The following is a 17,936-nucleotide window of genomic DNA, read 5'->3' on the forward strand; positions in this document are numbered from 1 at the left end:
GCCCTTTGGACTCGATATATTTTTAACTTCACTAGATTCTGAATCATTAAATTGACCTTAAAATCAGCAATGGTTTTATAATGTAATGAGATCAATATATCATCGATTTATTCCCAATGAAGCTCAAGTGAGCATTTTGGCCAACAGGTCTCTTGATTTATTATTTTTATTTTGCCCCCCAAAAGTTTCAACTTTAATCCGCTTTAATTCACAAGGGGTCATTATTCTACGGGGGTCATTTTTCATCATGTGGGGTATCCAGGTTTTCAGGGTGGTGACACTTTTTCTACGGGCAAAAGTGTCATTTTTCGACGTCGAATAATGATCGGGGGTTATTTTTCGCCGTTAAATAATGACCGGGGGCCATTATTCGACGTCGAAAATTGACCCCCGGTCATTATTCTATGGGGGTCATTATTCGTCTTTACACCGCAAAGGGATGATCTTTTTCCCTAAATTCATACTTATAAAGTTTCACTTTGGGAAAACTCACATAGAATTTGAATTGGTTGAACAGCTTTGAAAAAGACAAAATGTAAAGATAAAAAGGATAGAGAAAGAGGGGAGAAAACATTCAGGGACAAGAAAAATCAAAATTGCATCTGTTATGGTCTAAGTTCAAAATAGCCTTTCGTTTTTCATTGTCATGAATAAACTAGATCATAAAATCAAATGAAAATTGAGACTTATGCAAATATCTCAGTTACACATCAAAAGTTTTGCCTTATAACACGAAAGTTACGCGTTCATTCGCGAAAGTTTCCCGTTATAACGCGAAAAAAATATTTCTATAACCTACGAAAATGTGTTCAATGGGCTTTCTTAGCTGATAGCTGCAAAAGTTCACCCAACCGAAAATGTCCTATGATAACTTAGAATTATTTATGCAGCATTTTAATCCTCTGGTGTTTTCCAGCGAATACTTTATTACCAGTCGTAAAGGATTTTGCGTATCGTTTCCTTTAATTTGATAGTGACGATACGTAAAAGACCATGATACATAGCGACCAATTTTTTGCCTGATTTGAGATTGTGATATCAAAGACTTTTATGAAAGAGAGTTTGGAGAAATCCTGATACTATGAGTGTCAGAGCTCCTATATAAAATTTCAAGTCATTACAAAGAATCGCCTTTAACATGTTTATACATACATCCGGTCCAAAACATGAATAAAAGTTTCTTGTTTGTTTCTCTGAAATAATGCCTTTTACAATATTTTTTAACAGATTGCTGTTGTGTTTGTATGCTTTCACAAAGCTGAATTTTTATGTTTAATAGTTCGACATTGTTTTACATGTACTTGGAAAGAAGCGTCAGCAGGGATTTCTTTGAAAGGGGTTTGTGCCTTTAAATAGGATAAATTTGTAATCCTTAAAACATGCTCTTCTATATCAACAAACACTGACTAGACTGTAGGCTGTTTTTTTGAGAAGACACTGAGCTGATTATTTTTTGTCGTTTCCCGCTATCATACACAATGAACTGATGGTATTGTGTAGACTTCCCTTTTGAGTGGGCAATGAACTGATTGTTTGTTATGTAGTTTTCCATACTTGTATACGCAATGGACTGATTGTTATGTAATTTCCTAATATAATCATGGGCAATGAACTGATTGAAAGTTTCCCTTCATCTTTTATAAGATATAAAACTATTTAAATAACATAGATAATACATATAAATTTGAGACAATATTTGATTTCTCCTTCCAAGCTACTAAATTGTCAATATGTACCTTGACAGAAAGATGCCTTTGTTCTTATAAGTGTTCAGTTGTAGAGGCAGATCGTGTTACTCTTCGGAAAGAGAGGTTAGGGCTGGGTCTAGACAGCATCTAGGAACGGATTACTAGTATATTCAGTCGGAAATATAATACATGTACCTCTGCAATTCTGCACTAGGCATTCGTATTACATTTGATATCCTAACTCAATGAATGAAATATATAATATTTGATATTATAGCTCAATTAATAAAATACATAAAGCACCTGTGCATTAAAAATATTAAAACTACACATATGTCCCTTAGAAAACAGTGATCCAACCTAAATAAATACCCATGTATTCTCTGTATCACTGTTGAATTTTAATCGGAAAAATACATTCAGACACGCCGTGATGTGTAAAATTGTCTGAATTTTTTTTCCCCCCATACTTAAAAAAAATAATGATTTAAAGACATCTGCTTTCTTTTTCCTAGCGCATTTTCTTTAGAATATGCTGAAAAAAATTGTTTGAATATGTCTCCATTGCTCATACAATTCCAATTTTTCGCCGGCCTTAGTTATGGAGTAAAGACAGGAAAAACGTATATAATTCATGTGTCACGTTTTAACTAATAAAGCTGAATGGTATTTGTGTTGTTAATCCCTTTTCTTAAAGTAATGTTTTGAAAAATTACGGTCGACTAAGATGTTAAAGAAGCAGTAAATGAATCTATTATGCTTTATTGCGTGGACCCTGAGGTCCACGCAGAAAATACATAAGCGGGGTTAAATCGGATGCCATGGGCTTACGTCCGATTACGCGCGCGCTAGAATGCTTTAGACAGTTCACTCCTAAGATAACTTGCCTTAAGGATACTTCGCCCTCATCGAATTACAACTCACCAATCATTGGCAAACTTCGCTAAAAATCTGTACATCATATTTATTTATTAATGAAAGTATCCAAGATCCGAATCTACATGTCCTTTTTTATACATATATCCTTATATGTAAAAAAAAAAACCACACACACACAGACATACAAACAAAACAAAACAAAACATGTTTTACGATAGCTTCGTGTATGGATTGTTAAATTAAGTTCGGGGTTTCTATGATGCAAAGGATATACTGACAAAACGTCAATGATACTTAAACTGCAGAAACGCAAATAAGAAGTGTCATAAATATCCAAAAATGACATAAGATATAGGCTATTGAGTTTCATCTTTTGTTGAATAAAATACATGTACTCGGAAACAAAATGCATGTGCATATCTCCTTGATTGTAGTGGCTTTATCACGACGTTGCACATGCCTGAAATAGTTTAAATTTCATTTTAATCTAAAATTCATGTATAGAACTTAAAATTAATATAACTAATCGTACTACTTTAAAAAACGAATTGTCTTCAATAAGTTCACTCTTTTTAGGAATATTTTAGGAAGCATAGTGGCACACACACAGACACACAAACAAAACAAAACAAAACATGTTTTACGATAGCTTTGTATATGGATTGTTATATTAAATTCGGGGTTTCTATGATGCAAAGCATATACTGACAAAACGTCAGAAACTCGGGCTGTAGAAAATCAACTAAGAAGTGTCATAAATAACCCAAAATGACATAAGATGTAGGCTTTTGAGTTTCATCTGTTGAATAAAATACATGTACTCGGAAACAAAATGCATGTGCATATCTCCTTGATTGTAGTGGCTTTATCACGACGTTGCACATGCCTGAAATAGTTTTAATTTCATTTTAATCTAAAATTCATATAAAGAACCTTAAATTAGTATAATTAATCGTACTATTTTTAAAAATGAATTCCATTCAATACGTTACTCGGTTTCAGGGATATTTTATGAAGCATAGTGCCGTTTGCTTTATTTTAATTGAGATATTTGTCTATATAAACGTACTTAATACTTTATGTATTTATTTATATTAATATTTAATAAATGGCATCGCAACATTTGATATGCAGCAACCCAGATACCTTGTTATAGGCCTCTAGTAAAGTTTATCAAAGTGGAGAAGGGGGGAATGCTCCGAAAAAATCCCGCGTGACTACGAGTTGATCTGTGCGGCGTGTGTATCTTTCCGATGATAGAATCCCAAACATGTGCTTCCGAAGATAGCCCGATTATTTTAAGTTAAAAAAACTAAAGACCTATCAGGGATTGAATTTATCAATAATTTAAATTTTGTGAAATTAAACTTATGATATCACTCATTGTAGAAAATGTTAATAATGGGTTAACCTGTGTCACCTTTCAAAGTTACCAATGAACTCGTCCAAGGATGCATTGAAGGCCGTTTTAAAACTACGCAAAGGAAAGTGCAAAGTCTCTGTATAGAAAATGTTAACATGTTGCGGCTGCGGAGCATCACAGCTTTTTGAAAAAAAGCTGAGAGTCAGCCACTGGAATACAGAACGCTTCTTTCTTGTTTTGTGATGGTATATGATTTGTTTTATCCATCAATTTCTGTTCCTTAAACACATGTTAAACATTAGCGTAAACTAAGTTAAATTCGCCTAGTAATAGTTTTCTTATTTGTAACATAATGCTGTACATAGTAAGTTTTTTGTTTGTTTGTTTGTTTGTTTATTTTTAACGTCCCTCCCGAGAAACAATGGCATATTTTTATAGTATCATAAAAAATAGTAAAAACATCTCACTTAGAACAATCAATGACTTTAATTTTTCCTCGAGAACGACAAAGAACAATACAGTCTATAAATAGATCGAGATCCCAGTCTTTATTCAGAGAGTGTGCGTGAAGAAGCACGTTGATTGGAGTAAACAGTATGTTATTCTTAAGTACAAGTCGTATAAATCCTTTTCATTACGCAAACGCACTTGCAGTTTCATCCCAACGTTAATAGTCAGACCGCGGGCTGACTAATTAACACTTAACATCTTTGAATATACACACATTTTAAGGCTAAACTTCACTTTTGTTTCTAAAAATGTTTTAACTACAAAAATAATTTATTTCAATTCCATGATTAGACTTTAAAAGAAAGAAAGAATTTTACCGGCATCGGTTTTCTGCATCAAGGCACTCGTAAGGACGCATTTCAGTTGAAGGGAGGGGGATGGGGGGTTGAAGACCTGACATAAAAAAAAGTCTTGAGGGAGTACGACCGTAAATGAGCTTAGATTGAATACTTAATACCTCATCTATAACAAAATTCTATAGTTAACTATGCTTTACTATAGTTAACTATGTTTTACTATAGTATCAAAGTTTTTTTTTTGCTATAGTAAATCAAGGTATTTTTATCATGGATTTCAGATTGTTATATTTTTTGTTCTTGTACATGTACATAACTTGTACATGTATGTTTTTTTTAATATTAAATGAAACTATTATTTCTTTATTCACAAACCATTTCCAAATTTTATGTCACTGTTACCGAATTTAAGAGGTTTTAATCTTTGAAGTCTCAAAAAAATGTTCCAGAGTAAAGTTTCATAGTAAATCAAAGTATCAAAGTTTTTACTATAGTTAACTATAGCAAACTATATTTAACTATAGTAAATTTTTTGTTAGGGATTACCGGATGCTACAGATCTGGCATCATATTCAATCTATAACAGAGAAGTTCTCTCTTTCAAGGAGAACAACACTGGTAAAAATTGGACAATATTATAAAATCTGAACACCAGCAAAACAGTTTACATGTGGGGTATTTGTGATAAATGGAAGTCCCCTTTAAAGGTCAAGGTTACATACAGTTAGCAATAGATGTAAACAATGGATACCTTGATCAGGACGTGCTTCTTTCATTCGTTATAACAGTTTTCGTTAGTAGACCATACATTTAAATTATAAATTAAAATTTCAAATTTACATGCTTCAAGATGGAAGAATTTTTTTTTTGTTTTTGATTTGTTTTTTGTTTTGTAAAACGTATTTAATTAAAACCCATAGCTTCTCTTAAATTTCTGTCGAAACAAAGACTTACGGTCCACATATTGATGTCCTTTTTTTAAAGGACAGCAACTTGTTTACTAGATTAATGAGAAGGAGCACTGTTCGTATTCTCAACCTTTCATAAAATCAGGTTTGTGAGATTCAAAAGGACAATTAATGTTCTGACCTTCTGAAGAAAGTAGAATTATGAGATTCAACAAACGCTTGGAATATTGTTTTTGCATTGTTACACCGCGAAATGTAATAACGCAAAATGTAATAAACCCGGATTATTGCATTTTGCGTTATTACATTTTGCGTCAATATCAACGCAGAATGTAATAACGCAAAATGTAAAAAAAACAGACTTTTTAGGATAATTACATTTTGCCTTATTACATTTTGCGTCGAAATCAACGCAAAAAGTAAAATCGCAAAATGTAATAACACGATTTTTGGATTATTACATTTTGTGTTGTTACATTTTGCATCGAGATTAAACAAAATGCAACCACGACCAAAATATGTTGTAACATTTTGTGTTGTTTACTTACTTTCAAATTGATACATATAGCTTATAATCAAAACATTCTTTGATTATTATTTATGATATATTGTGTTAAATATGTACGCCTTGTCATAATCATGCAGAAGTAATCACCAGAATTAAATTTTTTGAATATTAGGTCAAGCATGAAGGTCAAGGTCAAGGGGTCAAAAATTAAAGGATGCTCGGAAACATCTTCTTACAGGCAATGCACAAGTCAAATATGAAAGCTCTATCTCTTCTCATTCAAAGTTATAAGGAAAGATAACGTTTTTGATAAGTAGATCAAACTTCAAGATCAAGGTTACATGGTCAAAAATCATAGTGTATTTAGAAAGGTCTTTTCAGAGATAATATACATGTAAAATATGAAAGCCCTATCTCTTCTCATTCAAAAGTTATGACCAAGCTTAAAGTTTTTGAAAAGTAGGTCAAACTTCAAGGGTGAAGGTCACGAGGTCAAAAATCATAGTGTATTTAGAAAGGTCTTGTCTTGCACAGGTAATACACATGTGTAATATCAAACCCCTAACTTTTCTCTTTTAAAAGTTATGACCAATTTAAAGTAATATTTAATTTTTTTAAAAGTAGTTCGATCTTCAAGGTCAAGGTCAAAAGGTCAAAAATCATAGTGTATTTAGAAGTTCTCGTAACAGGTAATTCACATATGTAATATGAAAGCCCTATCTCTTCTGATTCAATAATTATGACCAAGATTAAAGTTTTTGAGACAAACGGACAGATTGACAGACTTACAGACTGATAGACGGACAGTCGAATGAAATTTAATGTCCCCTCGATTTAGCGAAAGCGGGGGACAAAAGATATACGTGTATATGAATAAGCATCACTATACAGTGAACAAGCATAGGCACTTTGTATAAAGACACCCCACTGTTGCTATTTTTTTCTCTTTATATCTGGAATAGACACACTTTTTCCGTTTTTGTATATTAGGCTATAAAATAGCCTTCTTCATTGTTCGTATGAGCTGTAAAAATACATTTCGTTTTGGCTAATCCATTACCCTTTACCATTGGCTCTAATATTCATCTCTGTCGGTGGCTCGAGCAAATATCACGGTGATTTGCACGATAAATATAGTACATGTATGTTTGTTTAAAATTATTACAATAAAATGCTTGCCGAAATATCTGTCTTTTAAAATTGATATTTACTTACTAAAATTCAAATCTTGATCTTCGTTTAATTTCAAGAAATCCTTGAAATAACTGACACGGTGTCGGTCAGTAGAGTGCTAACTCTGTGAACGGAAGGTCGTCGGTTTAAACCCTGGCTGCAACTGACCTAAGTCGATAAAAAATAGGTAGCAACTATTTCTTCGCCTTGCGCTCGGCACTCTGAAGTGGGAGATGCAGATGAGACATTAAAACCGAGGCCCCAAGTCACAACAGGCGAATGCATGACAAAGATGTCAATGCTCAATTGCCCTGAGTGCCATTTAAGGTCTAAATATGAAGCTTTTCACCGGTATATGGCAACGTCTCTATATGAGTTTAACATTCTCAAATGGAACAAAAAACATACTACAATCAATGAATCAATTATTGGGATATATTTTTACTTAATGTCAAAAATCGTAAAACAACCCCACTGTAGAAGTATCTGAAAGAGAAAGGAACGTCGACCCTGCATCGGAGACTGAGAGAGAATGAATGCAACTCTTTTTTTTTTTGTTGTCTGCCTCACCTCGTTTAAACATTGTGAGATTGATTTGTATATCTAAAACATGATTTAACAAAGAATGTGAATATATCAATAAATTGTTACACATTGCTCTTATTTAAATTTTCCATTTCATTTATAATCATAAGTGATATACGGATTTGCACATCCATAAATTTTCATGTTATTAATCTGAAATCTATACAAATCGGTAGTATTTAGAAACGAAATTGAAGAATGAAAATTAACAATGCGTCACTAATTCATTGCATATCCAATTTTTAAATGTGTTTTTATATGTGTTTAAAAACAATCACGCTAGGTGATACAGAAGACGGAAAAAAAGTTGCATGCTTTCTCTAGATCTCTTTTTATGCATCAACAGCACATAGAAACAAAGCGTGCATTATCGATAATATGCGATGCATATTACAATCACAAAAAGGAAACAGTATGTCGATCCCTGGTTAAAAAAAAGGAAAAGGGGAGGGGTGTCTTCACCTTAAGTGCCTGTGTGAGCAAGTGTCACAACTGAAATGCTTCCTCATTTCAGTACATGCGAACACAGAGAAAAGATGTTTTTCATGACTGACTTGTAGATTTGTTGAATGATATATTCATATCCTTGATTTAAAAGAATGTATCTGATTTCGTGGACGTTAGTTTTCTGTTTTCTGATGTACAAACCTATGACTGAGGCCTGTCCTGGTCATTGTAGCTGTGTAAGTGGTTACTTCTGTGATGGGACCTATGTATATTGTAGTGGATTAACTGAAGTACCTAACAGCATCCCCAAAGACACATGTGACTTGTAAGTAAATGTTTAATTAAGAGTATGTCTTAAACAGAATTAAAAAAAGAAAGAAAGATGTTTTCATGGTTTCGCCTTTAGGAATGATTTTTGTTTTTTTCAAATTGATGCAATATATGTTATCTTTAAGCTTTTTATTAAACATACCGTAGGGGCAATACGGATTATGCATTAAACCGCGCTCCCTCTTGGTGCGTTAATTCTAAACGTGATACACCACCGCGGCTAGGTCATCGCGATTCTGCCTGTAGTCAGGTATAAAATGCGGGGGTGTGACTTAAATTGTGGTGCACATCGGGTTTTGTTCTAACTGTTCGACCCTATTTATCTAAATAACCTCTTCTTATTCGGTCTATATTGCAGATTTTGAGTATAAAGGGTTATTTTATTAAAAAAAAACAAATATGTATACTATGTTATTACTACCAAAGAATATCTTATTCAAGTTTAGTAGTGTAAGATCTTATATTCTGTGTTTGATCAATGTGTTGAAATATTTTTTAAAATATTTAATTCCTAATCATTAGCCTAAATTTATTATTCATAATTCCGTATCGTATTTTTTTAATGAAACACGTACATATTTCAATAAATATTCCATAGATGGAAAAGTTAAAATATTCTGAAATATGTTTAGGCAACATACTGTTAATGTCTTTTCCTTTCTCGTATTAATGATGGCTCAAAAAAAAACCCCTGTTCAGTTCAATTTATATTGGTACGCATTTTCGCTTGAACGAATGCATTACCCTGGTAACTACATGTATGTAACGATGGTCATGAAAATTTAAGCATGTGTTGGCTGAAAACACTGGGTAGTAGTGCATTAGCAATACTAGTCTGGTTCCCATTAAAACTTAAAAATGCCGTAATTTAGTAAAAACAATTGAAGCGGATCTATAACTTGCCAAGGTAGACTCACAAACCAAAAAACAGCTCAATATATGCAAACGTTCAGAAAAAAAGAGCGAAAAACCTTTAAATATAAAAAGGCCATAATTCCTTTAAAAACAATTGAAGCGGAACGAAATCCAAACAAGTGGGACAGACAGAGAGACAGACGGAGGGACAGACAGACAGACAGCTAGAAAGACGTTGAGGAAACTTATAGTCCCCTCCGGTTTCACCGGTAGGGGACAAATAGGAGAAAGCTTGTGCTTTCCACATAACATAATTAAGGATTTTTGTGTAGTTTCGTGTGAGTTATTGGTGTTAAAATCAAACAGACTTGTCACGTTGGCAGATTTCACCAGTTTATTCGGCTGTGCGTAATTTATCGGCCTTTTCGTATGTAAAAGAATTAGATTTTTTTCTAGCCTAGAGGCATTCACACTTCTATGACCTCAAGAACCTTTTCATCGTGTAAAGTATTCTGGGTCGGATGATTCGGACCATTCTGGGGAATGTATACAAATGATATATTTACAAAAATTAAATACAAAGGCTAATATGAAAACAACAAGTCAATATATACATATATGTCTAGAGCTATCTACTCCTTTATTATAAAAAATTCAGAAGTTATCTCAGGGCTTTATTCTTGGGTATCTGTCCCGATTACGTGTCTCAAGGATCTGTCCTGTATGCCATATCACTAGAGGGCTGTGTCACGTTGATCTGACACAGGCTGTAGCCAGGTACTAGATAAAATATATAAAAGAAACCCTGAATACCTCGTCCAGGTAAAGTTGTTTTCATCCTCGCTATCCATTACACGCAGAAAGCGTCATGTTAGCAGCTTTTTTTCTTCTTAAATTTTATCGTAAGTTTTCAGTCACCTATATACATGTACTAACCAAATTGTACTTTGAATCGAATATTGTTTTTTTTTTAACAAAAGTTAGTATACACAAGCAAGCTTTATTTTACTGAATCATTTCTTTTTTAGATATTTATACTACTAATAATTATAATCAAACAAAAATCGACTTACACCATAAAATGGTATATATGTTGATCCCGGGCAGAAATTTTGATTGGATAAAAATCTGTTTCTAAAATAATATCGTAGTGTTTTATGGAAAATGAGACGTAAGCAATTTTATTTATTTACTGTAATATTTAAACACTGGGATTGAATTTTTAAATCACTCATTTTTTTTTTTTTTTGATTTTGCTCTCTGCCCGGGATTAACACATACAGTTTTATGATGTAAGTCGACTTTTCCACTCGGCGAGCAGCGTTTTGACGCTGTTTGCGGAGATAAAAGAAAATAAAGATAAGCATGCCATAAATGGTTGTGTAGATAAATTATCGTTGTGTAGATAAAGTATAGAAGACAATGGTAATAAACAGCTTGCCAGTGGATTTCCTCTGAAAGTGTAAATGAGAGCGATTCTTGGGAGGGGGTAATCTATGTAGTTCGGAGTTGGATACCTTGTGTTATTATTAAACTTTGGGTTAAAAAATATTACAAAAACAAGTGCCCGTTGATTAACTACACAATAAAATATCTTGCGTAATTTTGGAGGTAAATTAGCCCTAAGCGTTAACATCCCAACCTTTTTTTAATAGAGCAAATACGGGGAAATCATTCGAATTCATTAAGATCAGACATTTGTGATTTGAATCCAACTGTAATTGTAATCAAAATATGCAATCTTATGTTTTTAGAAAAAAAAATATGAAGTTCAGACGGCAGTGGAGGATTCAGGAGTGAGGGTGGGGGTTGGGAAATCATAATTCCCCGGTCTAAAATTATTTTATATTTTACAACTGTCAAATGTTGGAAAAAAATAAAACCCTATCTTTCATAAATGTGTGAAATATATATCTAACACAGTGACAGGTAATCCCTCTCCACTTGAACGCGCATAATACACACGTATTCAACAGTTGCTAAAGAGACCATGATTAGTCCATGTAGTTGCAACTATATAGGTGTTGCTGCTTAGAGCAAAATTTCACCAAAATATTTCACTTGTGGATTCCAGCATGAAATTTCGCGCAATTATCCCTAAGATAATACTGTTTCTAAAATCATTGTTGGCCATTGCAATTTCCGCCATTTTCACGATGGCCGTCCCTAAAACAAAATGGCGACGTATCTACACTATTTGGACTTATAAACGATCGATTTACCGTGATATTTGTCATACTTGACCGTTTTGTGATATATTTTGGTTATGAATAAATTTGCTAAAGACATCTTAAAAATCATTTTGTAAAACAAAAGCTGAATGACGGTTTATAACGCAATTCAATTCCGCGATACATGTATATTGTTTCTATATTGTAATTGAAAGATGGATTAATGAAAAACCAGCTGATTTTGTAATGATAAAATAGAGATAAAAAGCTCGGACCTCAATCATGTAAAAAGAAAATGTTGAAAAAAAAAAAAAAAGAAAGACAGAATTACCAATCCTACAATGAAATCAAAATTCAAAATCTAGATACAACAGAAGACTGTAAAATGGATACAGACAAGGATATTTTTCAAAAAAAAGATATTAAATTGAATGAAGATTTGATATGACTAAAACAATTGGCAGGAAGCTAAGAAAGATACAAAAACAAATTTGCAAAGACGTTAGCTCCAAACTAAATATCAGGAGCTAGACAAAGATGTCGATCATAACTGCAGGCAAGAACAAGAGACTTTATGAATGAGCTTGCTTAGAAAGCTAAGCTGGCAGCCCAAAGAGGAGATCTGAAGTAATAAAATATCACATAACATTACAAAACTTTGAAAAAGAGACGATCTGGTGTAGCCAACCCGGTCAAAAGTGTTTCTAAAGCTAGGTCTAAATAAACAACTACATGGATGAAACAAACACATTAATGAAGTACTAAATAGACCAAAATCTGGATGACCAATACGATTAACCATGGGAAAGACCTGAATGTAGAAATAGCTGGAAGAAGCGAGAGGGGGATGACAACAGCTACTAGTGTTAAATCTTTTCTATATAATATTAAAAAAAAAGAACAGCGGGAATTGACAAAATACTAACTGAAGCAAGGATGACTTTATGATATGAAAAGAGAATGTGTGTATGTGTTAAACAAATTATGAAAACAGACAGAATCCCTAACAAGCGAAAGAAAGATTGATTGTATAACTAAACTAGAGGTGCTATGAGCACTGAGCTCACAAACTGATACTACCTACCTCCCATTTGATTATAATGGCAAAGTCCACGTTTTGCTATTTGAGACCCGAAATAGGTGTAAAATCAAAAAGTAAAATAGGAAGTGCACAATGGCACCATGTAATAAAAAAATCTGTGAAAGTAGCATTTAATTCTATTTAGTGGCATAGAAGTAATAACGGATAAGAGATGGGTATGCCTCAATAATATAGAAAGAATGGCAGTGTCCATGTTTTGCTATGTGAAACCCAAGATATGTACCCGATCAAAAAATAAAATTGGAGGTCACAATGGCACTATGGAGCAAAGATTCTGTGAAAGTCTCATTAAGTTTAATTCAGTGGTACAATAGGCGTTGCAGATAAGAGATTGGTATCCCAAAGCGTAACGGACGGACGAACAGACATGTACCAAGAAAGAACTGCTGCCTGCTTAGGATTTTAAACAGTGTTATTTGGAATATATTGAAAGAGGCAATATGTAAAGTATTAAGAGACGAAGGAACCAGATTTACATTGATTAGAATTTGCACAAAAGCGCAAGAGGAATCAATTCCCTTTCGGTTAGAAAATATACAATCTAGATTGTGCAGAAAAGCCTTCCCCATTTTTCTCACACTCTAATAGGCATAGGAGACATGAAATAACAGATGAAACGTGGAAATAGAAGCTTAAGATCTATAACAAGGAAAAATGAGAGACCTGATCAGACCTGAAAGAATTGTAACATTCAAAGAAGATTTTATAAAAGAGATCAATCAATTTTCTTAGCTTGGTAGCATCATAAATCAAACAGGGAACTCACGTAAACATTTAATCTAAAGCGAAAGAATGCAAACTTTTTCAATGCTAAGATCAGCATTGAAGTCTAAAGAAACCTCAGAGAATGCCAAAATTGGAATAATCACCACCAACATGAAATCCCTTTGATTTCATCTATAGACTGTTTTAGGGAAATTACTGAGACATTATGAAATCCTAGTCTGAAATGATAAAGAAATTGTGCAAAATCAAAGGTACAAATAATTAATAAAAATAACTCCGAATGATAGAACCATTTATTGTAAAACTGAAAAAAAAACAAAACGTTTACAACATTGTCTCCGATTACCAACACTTTCGCTGATAGTTGTCGACTGGGTATTTTACGAAAGTGCACGGGGAATTAAGTCCCCCTTCGGTTAGATAATATACGAACTAGACTTTAACCCTTTCGCTGCCAAAGTAAATTTTTGAATTGCCAAAAAACGTAACGTCACACGTAAATGACGTTACAATAGTTGTGACGTTATTAAAAATTGCGGGTTTACGTTGTATCAATGACGTAAATCGCACCTGCTTTATGTATAATTTCAACAAATTTTAACAAGGCGAGGAAGATTCTGTTTCAGCGCATGATCTGGGACAAAGTCATTTTTTTAAAAGAAAGAGACATTGGTAAACTTTCCATTTTGCATACTGGTATGTATTTACAATGTACGGAAGATAAATACATTGTTTAAAAATAAAAGTATTCTGAACGCATTCTGTATGAAATTTTATGGGTTTTTCTTCCTAAAGAAAAAAAAAGATATACCCCAACAAACTCGTTTACTTATAAACCAGCTAGTCTGAAAATCTACACTGATTAGGAGACCGTGTAATAAAGAGGTTAACGCCTTTATCATGAAATTAAAAACCTAAAACATATCGCGCGTATTTTATTGCTATATCTTAATTGTTGTTTTGAGAATTCAAATACTGTTAGGATATTTTTGTCTTCCTGACACGCCAAACCTTTATGCCATTAAATACATGAAATAAAAAAAATCAAATGTGTCAAAGACATTTCTGATTACCTATTTTTTGAAAATAATTGTTTTCTAGTACATGTACGAACTTTGAAAACTGAGAGTCGGAAATAGAATAGTCCTCACTTTGTATGCCTCTATTCTTTTCCTAAGTAAATTGTGAATGATTTACCTCAACCCTTATAAGTACTGTTACTTTATTTTCATTCTGTATAGAGTACATATTAAACGTAAATGAATATATACATGTACATTGCTTTTTGCTAGAATTGCCAATATTGAAGCATTATGCAACAATTACATAGTTATAGGAAGTGGATGCACATTCTAGATTAAACGTGTGCAGTGACCGATGTTCTTTCGATTAACTTGAAAAAAAAAATGAATAATGGTATTAAAGCGTAATTTTTTTTTCATTTTTAAAACATTTAACGCCCTCTCCGGCCTCAAACAGCGGTTTGCCCTTGTATACAATTTACAGTATTTTCAGAAATCGGTGGCGAGTTCAAAATTTTTTTAGTGGGATATGAGTCAGAAGCAACCAGCTCAAACTTGAAAAATATATTTTGTGTATCGGGTATAAACATGTATATGAATGAAGGGGAAAGGGGGAGGGGGCTTGGTTAAGTTTTTTTTTCAAATACACGACTCTCTCCTCATACTTTTTAAGTGGGCTTTGTATTTCCTAAGGTTAGTTTTTCGTTACTTTTACATATAGATATTTAATAACTCAAATGGAACATTTCAAAATGAAGGAACCCCCCCCCCCAACTCGCCTCATGAATCGTACATAGTTTTTAAAACTTAACATCCCGCGTTACCTGCAGTCCGTAAGCTTTGTATCCGATTCCATGCTTCTTTTGATACAAGATTAAACAAAAACTGCTTTTTTTGATGGATGGTCTACTCAAGCATAGATCAACCACAAATTATGAAAATCGCCCTCCATTAGATCACTAAAGTTAAAGATTCATATACTAGTATATATCGCCTTAATTTTTGGCAATTAATCCTTCCTGTTGATTTATTATCAACTTGCAATACTTGAACGAAGCCCATTAATCTTTTAATATATTTTTCAATTACACCAGTCCACTTGCGATCTTTTAATAGGAAACAAAAAATATACAGTGTATTAATTTTTTAGACCCGGTTCTTCACGGCTCAATCCCATTCCGAGTGTCCGAATATCGGGCGTTATCAAAATTTTAAATAAATATACCGATCGTATTATGATTTAAATATTTTAAGCATACATGTACGTAAACTCACCCTAGTAAAGAGACTTCACAAAATTCCACCTTTTTTTTCGTATTTTGTATCTTAAAAAATATTCATGGTAACATAATTAAAAAGGATTGGTGGTTTAATAAAACTAGCTGCAATAATGTAGCCCCCTCCCTTTTTTTGGGGGGGGGGGGATCCTCTCCAAAAAATATCAGATAAAAAATATCGGAGAGGGCTACATTATTGCAGCTAAAATAAAAACATGAACAGTTAATTATTTAATAAATTCAGATTTAACATCCCCCCTGAATTAAAGAAAAATATACACACACACACACCAAAAAAATGCTCGGTCACTTTATGCTATACTAATTTAACTGAGAAAATCAACACTTGAGAATTACTGAAAAAGTCAATCAATAAGTTTAAAGCATTATAATAATGTATTCAAAACGATTCAAACTAAATCGCTATTCTAGTAACTGTGTTTTTATTCTCTCTCTCTCTCTCTCTCTCTCTCTCTCTCTCTCTCTCTCTCTCTGAAATTGTATTTGTCTATATATATATAATGTCTTCAAAGGAACAACTACACACATGTACATGTAATGTAAATGGAACTCACACGAGTTAGTAAGGAAAAGGTCGATATTTAGAAAAATCGCATATTTCGTAGCACGTACGTACTCTAACGGATGGGGGTTGGGGTGGGGATGGATCGAGTTTCACCCATTTTTTTTTTAAAGAAATAGTCATTTGCTATAATATAATACATGTATTTAGTTTTTATTTTTTTAAACTCAAAGACGGCTGTCCCCTTGCCGTTTTTCTTTCTTCTTGAAGCCGTAAACAATAGTGAGAATTATCAAAATAATCACCTTTAATATATTGTTGTTTTTTTTTTTTGCTTCTTGTTTTTCATTTTTCTCTCCCCCCCCCTTTCCCCATTCTGTGCTTTAGGCAAATTTCTACTGCAGTTTTAAATGGATTTTAAATAATTGTTTTATATTTACATAGTCCCCAATATATCATTTACCTGATGCATGATTAGCATTAATTCAAAGGGAAAAATCAGAAAAATATATAGCAACACTTTGTAATTTGTACACGCCTTGATTTTGTATAGTCATCATCAGAGAGAGGTGCAATTTTTACTTCCTTTGCAAAAATCTAAATAATCTGTACTTCCGGTCAAATTGACACACTAGTGTAAGGAATATATTTAGGATATATCCTACACGATGAAAATAGAAGGATCAATAGCCTTATAACAAAATAAAATTAAAAAAAACCCCAACAAATTAACAATCTTTTTCGAAAATAGATTGTCATACAAAGAATTGCATCCATTTGCCGTACATGTATATTTACTCATTAGAGATTTCAATAAAATTGCGTCATTATTTTCCATTAAAATTCTGGAAGAAAAATGATCATATCAAACATATCAAACTGATCATGATTACCCCTTTCACTGTAATACATTGAATTCATGTGTCTTGTTAATAAAATCTATGAAATATTAAAAGTTATACCGATATGTAATAAATAAAGTCAATACGGAACAAATAAAAAATAAATAGTGATAAATAAATATTGATTAAAATTAAAATTTCGGAATACAATTAAAGCAAAATCAAACATTTGGACTTATTAGCTTTCGTTATCTTTTCAATATGTTTAATTATTAGGTGCTTTTAGTTGAGTAGCAGCATGTAATATCTGCATTTAGGAAACTTACGAAAAATTAGGGATGTCAACGAATAGTCGACTATTCGACCATCAGTCGAACGGACCGACATCGAATAATGAAACGACATTCGAATATTATTATAATTAAACAAGCTTATCTTTTAAAAAGATTGGTGAGCTAGCGCTGTAGCATAATAAAATACAGAAGAAGATATCCCAACCATTTGTTAAATTTGCTGAATCGATTAATTATTAATAGGAAGGCAGATTGGTGGTTGAGTTTGGGGGGGGGGGGGTGTCACCATTCAGAATGGTGGATCTAAGAGTGTGCTTCACGTCGGCAATGGCACAACTTCTAACTGTGCTTTAAGCATTCTGTATTTTACTGTAATTTCAATTTCGAGGTGAAAAATAAAAGGTCAGTAGAACCAATGAGCACCTTCTGGCCTTTCCG

The 17,936-nt window shown here is 32.9% G+C and overlaps 1 protein-coding gene across 2 annotated transcripts in view; it reads left to right on the forward strand.

The window, feature by feature from the left end:
- Positions 1-8,430: 8,430 nt before the first annotated feature.
- Positions 8,431-17,936, forward strand: part of LOC133174743 (slit homolog 2 protein-like) — a 138,047-nt gene continuing 128,541 nt past the window's right edge. For both annotated transcript variants that reach the window (XM_061309830.1, XM_061309831.1), the window contains exon 1: positions 8,431-8,682. In XM_061309830.1, coding sequence (XP_061165814.1) covers positions 8,510-8,682 — 173 coding nt within the window. In that variant the 5' untranslated portion in view covers positions 8,431-8,509. The remainder of the gene's footprint in view (positions 8,683-17,936) is intronic.

The sequence above is a fragment of the Saccostrea echinata genome, unplaced genomic scaffold, assembly GCF_033153115.1.
Source record: "Saccostrea echinata isolate AGI-Se365-2 ecotype Australia unplaced genomic scaffold, CSIRO_AGI_Sech_v1 ptg000059l, whole genome shotgun sequence".
Classification (NCBI taxonomy): domain Eukaryota; kingdom Metazoa; phylum Mollusca; class Bivalvia; order Ostreida; family Ostreidae; genus Saccostrea; species Saccostrea echinata.